Source organism: Aplysia californica, unplaced genomic scaffold (assembly GCF_000002075.1).
Source record: "Aplysia californica isolate F4 #8 unplaced genomic scaffold, AplCal3.0 scaffold00885, whole genome shotgun sequence".
NCBI lineage: Eukaryota > Metazoa > Mollusca > Gastropoda > Aplysiida > Aplysiidae > Aplysia > Aplysia californica.
In genome coordinates, this window is record NW_004798155.1 from 282158 (window position 1) to 288773 (window position 6616).

General features: G+C 35.9%; 1 protein-coding gene across 1 annotated transcript in view; it reads right to left on the bottom strand.

Annotated features, from left to right (window-relative positions):
* The window catches only part of LOC101859674, a gene marked incomplete in the record, with an annotated part of 17174 nt that continues 10558 nt past the window's right edge, over positions 1-6616 (bottom strand). Inside the window, 5 exon segments of the mRNA XM_013089167.2 lie at positions 1-1047; positions 1700-1770; positions 2880-2999; positions 3623-3788; positions 4934-5079. Of these exon segments, the coding sequence (XP_012944621.1) occupies positions 832-1047; positions 1700-1770; positions 2880-2999; positions 3623-3788; positions 4934-5079 (719 nt within the window).

Genomic DNA, 6616 nt, shown 5'->3' on the forward strand with positions numbered 1-6616 from the left:
ATATGATTATATTATAATAGTATAATACTATGAACCAGCGTCTGTGGCGTAGCGGTTAGGATCTTCACTATCTCACGCAGGAAGCCAGAGTTCGATTCCCGAGTGGGACATTTTTTATCGAGCATCTCGGTTTTTTCTCCTGCAATATTGTATCACCTCAGTCTGGCTATGCCCTGAGAGGCAGTTCAAAGTCCGCCTCCGAAAATGATCTAGATTGTTTTGATGGGGGCGTAAAATCACTTACATTTTAAAAAAGACCCCAAGTGTTCAGACGTAGGCACCTGTCTGTCAAGACGTGTGACATTACAGCACGTGTTCTCGGCACTTGGGTGATCTAATTGTGTTACAAGTGCCGTAAAAATCTACTAAAACTAAACAACTTAACAACCCCAATTAGTGTTCAGACGTATACACCAAACTGTGTGGGTGTATTAGGGTACAGCGTACATCTCCGGCACTTATATAACCTAATCGTGTTGTAAGTACCGTAAAACTCGTACTAAAACTAAACAACTTAACCACCCCAATTAGTGTTCAGATGTAGACACCCATTTGTGTGGACGTACGAGGGTACAGCGTGTGTCTTCGGCACTTATACAACCTAATCGTGTTGTTAGTACCGTAAAACTCGTACTAAAACTAAACAACTTAACCACCCCAATTAGTGTTCAGATGTAGACACTCGGCTGTGTGGACGTACAAGGTACAACGTGTGTCTCCGACACTTATATAACCTAATCGTGTTGCAAGTGCCATACAACTCGTACTAAAACTTATTTTTTTAAAAATAGCCACCCTCCCCCTCCCCTCCACACACACAACCCCAAGTGTTCAGACGTAGACATCTGACTGCGATGACGTGTGCGGGTACAGCGCGTGTATGACCAGGCCCAGGATCTCTGACGTCTGCTCACAGTTCTGGCACGACCTTGAGATTTCCCGCCTTTTCTGCTGGAAGCCCAGGTCCTTCATCTCGTCCGGGTAGCTTCCACACAGGCGCCGGGCCACCGTCTGGTCAGCGCTGTCCACTTCCCCTCGCTGTAACACCTGGGGACACATTGTTCAGGTCCGACGTAAATTTGGTGTTTAAAATACGTGTCGCGAAAATACGTTTCTGTGTGTCTTGCAATATCCCTTACAAGGTTTTCTTGGTTAAAAAATATCAAATCTATAATTTCATTTTTAAAAAAATATTTATTTATTTATTTTTCTTTCTTTCTTTCTTTCTTTCTTTCTTTTAAAAAAAAATGAAATTTGATTTAATTTGATTTAAATGTATTTTATTTTATTGAATTTTATTATTATTATGTTTTAATTTTTAATATTTAATATTTTTTTTATTTTGGGGGGTGGGGGGGGGGGGTCGATATAGATGGGATTTTTAATGCCCCCATCGACACAATTTAACAGCGGAAATCAATATGGAGTAAATCACCTGCCGTGTTCGAGAAACATCAAGTCTTACAAATGTCAACAAAAATTTAAAAAGGCAACAAAACGTTACACAGATCCCTACACCACCCCCTACCCCAACCCCAGCACTTTTGACACACTTTCTTCCAGTTTTCACACTATGCATTTGGGTTACGACGCCTTCAGAAAATACCATTTTGTGTAAAGATTGGAGTAAAATTGTTAATTAATTTTTAAAAAATGATTTAAAAATTAAACCCCAAATCCAAAATATTATATTACTCACCAAACGTCTAAAATGCTCTACATCATCGTCGCCCAGTTTGAAAACCATTCTGAGGATGTTCCAGGGTACACCTGTCACAGGATAAGGAGATAAAAAGATAATGAATAATTTTAAATACAGCAGATTAAATAATTTAAAAATGAATAAATGAATAAATGGATAAATTAATAAAATAAATAACCAAATTATATTGTTATATTTCCTATCAAACATATATCGGTTTTATCTCTCCTCCTTCTATTCACCAGCGCCCGTGGTGTAGCTGGTAGGAGCTTTGGTGTCGGGCGAGGCCCGAGTTCGATTCCAGAGAGAGTGGGGAAACATTTTTCTTCTGGGATTTTGTATCTCTCTTAGCCTGGGTTGGCACTGATAGGCAGGGCAGGCAGCCTGACTCCTAAATTATCTAAATAGATTATTGTGTCAATGGGGGCCTAAAAGCCCCTAAACCAAAGAGAAACCTTCTTTTCTTTTCGTTTTACTCTCTAGTAACACTTTTTAATTTTTTTTTTGGTACTGGTAAGTGTTTTACGGCACTCGTAACTGCATAAAGTCATATAACTACGCGGGACTCATTAAACATTTTCAGTTAGTCGGAAATTTATAATTTTGTCCGGGTGGTGGCCGGAGCCTACTCACGGGACTTCCGAGAATTTTCACCCTTGTCCGAGAAGGTTAATTGTAGATCTTTCCTACCACAAGATCAGAGATGTGGCTGAAAGACAGCAGTAAGAAGGAGCCCAGGAGTGTGTTGCACGTGCAGTAAAACTCTCACTGAAACTCTTACTAAAACTTTCACTAAAACTCTCACTAAAACTCTCTCTAAAACTAACAAAACTTTCACTAAAACTCTCACTAAAACTCTCACTAAAAATCTCACTAAAAATCTCACTAAAACTCTCTCTAAAACTAACAAAACTTTCATTAAAGTTATCTCTAAAACTCTCACTAAAACTCTTTCTAAAACTAACAAAACTTCTTTCATTAAAGTTATCTCTATAACCCTCACTAAAACTCTCTCTAAAACTAACAAAACTTTCATTATTAAAGTTATCTCTAAAACTTTCACTAAAACTCTCACTAAAACTCTCTCTAAAACTAACAGAACTTTCAGTAAAGTTATCTCTAATACTCTCACTAAAACTCTCACTAAAACTCTCACAACAAAACGACAACGACAAACCTCCGATGAGCCTCAGCAGCAGCGCCATCCCGTCCAGGCCCTCGGACATCACACCAGGGGACAGGCACACGCTGACGTCATCGATACTGCGACGGCCGTCCGGCTCTTCGATCTCAAAACCTGGCGGGGTCAGAGGTCAGGAATGTGTTATCTGATTGTCACGTGTTTTTTCTCTCAATAATAATAATAAGAAGAAGAAGAATATTAATAATAATAATAATAATAATAATAATAATAATACTAATAATACTAATAATAATAATAATAATAATAATAATAATAATAATAATAATAATAATAATAATAGTACTAATGATGATGATGATGATGATGATGATGATGATAATGATGATGATGATAATAATAAAACTACTACTACTACTACTACTACTACTACTACTACCACTACTACTACTACTACTACTACTACTACTACTACTACTACTACTACTACTACTAATAATAATAATAATAATAATAATAATAATAACAATGATAATATTGATCATTATTCATTCTTATTATTCCTTTTTTAAAAATTATTATTATTATTATTATTATTATTATTATTATTATTATTATTATTATTATTATTATTATTATTATTATTATTATTATTTAAAAGAGGAAAAATAATACAAATTACAATAACGATCACTTCTATAGAACCCACTCCCTTCCTACGCTCCGCTCCCTTTCTCGATACATGAACGAAATAAATAAACAGTTTATCACCGTCGTACCTAGCGCTATGAGCAGCTTCTTCCAGTTCTCAACGTCCATGGTTCTGGGAGCCAGTGACGTATCTAGGTATAGGAACACAGGCCCACTGTCCACTACTGCTGACCGGATGTTCGTCACGCCCTGGTTAGGGAGGTGCTGTGACGTCAGTCTCCTGGCTTCTGTCACCTAAAAATAGGACGACACGATAATATATAACAGCAATAATAATAATAATAATAATAATAATAATAATAATAATAATAATAATAATAATAATAATAATAATAATAATGATGATAATAATAATAATAATGATAATAATAATAATAATAATAATGATGATGATGATGATGTTGATAATGATAATGATAATAATAATAATAATAATAATAATAATAGTGATAAAAGTAATAATAATAATAATTTAAAAAATAATAATGATAATGATAATAATGATAAAGATAATAATGATAATAATAATAATAATAATAATAATAATAATAATAATGATGATGATGATAATAGTTATAATGAAGCAATAATAATAATAATAATAATAATAATAATAATAATAATAATAATAATAATAATAATAATAATGATGATAATAATAATAATAATGATAATAATAATAATAATAATAATGATGATGATGATGACGTTGATAATGATAATGATAATAATAATAATAATAATAATAATAATAATAATAGTGATAAAAGTAATAATAATAATAATTTAAAAAATAATAATGATAATGATAATAATGATAAAGATAATAATGATAATAATAATAATAATAATAATAATAATAATAATAATAATAATAATGATGATAATAGTTATAATGAAAAAGAAAATAATAATAATTATTATAATAACAGATAGCATTTGTACAGCGTATATTCCCGCGTAACAGCAAGCTCTATGCGCTTTACAATCTATACTATTACCCAGCAGACCTTATATCATTCTGAAACCATCTCAACTTCCTGGGAAGCATAAGGGGCAAGTTGCCATTTTATAGGCGCTAACACACTAACATACTGACAAAATCTTTCGCTCTTTACGGCCGGGTACCCATTCCCACTTGGGTGAAGTGAGGAACATTCGTGAAAAATGGCTTTCCCATAGACACAAAGGGCCTGAGGCTCGAACCCTCGAACCCGCAACTTCACGATTGCGAGTCCGAAAGCCTAGCCACAAGACTGCCAACGGTAGTCTCAAGGTCTGCCTGACGTATCGTATGTTCCAGAGAGGTCAATGTCTGTCTGTTGTACCAAGGTCAAAGGTCTGTCTGACGTACCAAGGTCAAGGTCTGTCGGACGTACCGTATGTTCCAGGAAGGTCAAGGTCTGTCTGACGTCTGCCTCCATGATGCACGCCTGCAACATCTCCAGCAGGGGGCGCTGCCACACGTAGGTAGGTCGGGTCAGCTCCAACATCCGGTCAATGCAAGCTGTGCACCGGTCATTGTCTAGAGATTTTAAAAAGTACGTGTATGAGTTGAAGCCTCTCAGTGCTGAAGCCTGTCCATTTTCGTTTGCACAGACAAGAAAAAAGGTTCGTTGAAGAGAGATTTTAGCAAATCCATTGTAAATTTTCCCCTACTCAGAATAAGCAACTACCCAAGTTGCAAATGCATCTTTTAAAACGTCCTCTATAAAGCAGAAGAAAAAAATGTCAGGGAACCAGTTTGGTAGAACACAAGTGAGTACATGCATCTCCTTAAGTAGTTGTACTTGGGCTATCTACTACTACTATGTCTACCACCAAGTCAAAGCTATATCTTGCATACTGCTTTAAGACCGTCATTCAAGGCGCTAAAGGCCACAACGATATACATCAACACAGTAGTGGAGAGGTTAACGACACCTCTATCAACATTATTAGTTGTTGTTTTTTTACGAAGCGGGACTTCTGGCATTAAGGTCTGTCTTGGATAGGAATGAACCAAATGGATTTTGACTCTTAAAAACTCAAAAAAATAAATAAAGAACCCGAGCTCAAGAACGCCCAGTTTGGGATTCAGACCAGAGCCATCCGCTCCGTAGTCCAGCGTGATACCAGCTGAGCTAACGAGGCGACCCGTTGCCTGGAGATAAACAAAGGATCTGATTTATTTGGAGCTCGTCTCACATATCGTGGGCAAGCAAGCTAAATTGAACGTTAAAAAATAGACGGGGGTGGGCGTGGAAAAGGGAGGGGCGGGGCATATACCGCACTTGAGACCCGATTGGTGTTAGTTTAGTTTTCGTAAGAGTAAGTTTTGCAGCACTCGCAACTGCACAAGGTTATAATATGAGCGTGCGGAACACAAGTTGGTAGCATTGATAACAATTTATACCACGGCTTGGTTTAGATAAAAATTTCGATTAAAGTGTTAACAATTTGAGGTAAAATTTCGGTTTTAAAATAACACTTTGAATAATTAAAAAAACAACAACAGCTCAGCCCACAATTTTCTGTAAAGGCCAATGGCCTTTAAAAAAAACCAGAGAACAGATCTTGCATTTTTTTTTCTTTTGAAATATTTCCCTCAGGTCTCTCCGAAGCCTGGGCATTCGGTGTGTTCGAAACAGTTCGACGTCTTAATAACAGAACTGTTTTAAGTGTTTTCAGTAGCCGTTGAAAACAATACTGTTATAAGTGCTGTTAGTAGCAGCAATCAGTACTGTAACAGAAACGATGTTTTGTTACCGTAAAACTAAAAATCTCACCGAGAAACTGAGCAACGCCATTGAAGGGCTATCTAAGGAATTATTCCAAGTCAGTTCTGCCTTTATACGAAAACATTAAAGGCCAGTTTATCAGCGTGTGTTGCTCGAATTAACCAAAGTGTTTGCCAAAATGTTTATGTTGACATACGAGCGTACTTTCTTATCTGTTGACTATAGATAAGAGCCAAGATTCAATTTAGATCAAGTTAATGTTGTTTTTGCTTCATGAATTCATTGTGTCGTTGTGGATACCGTCTGTTTCTTTTGGACCACTTGTTGGTGGGTTTGTTTGGG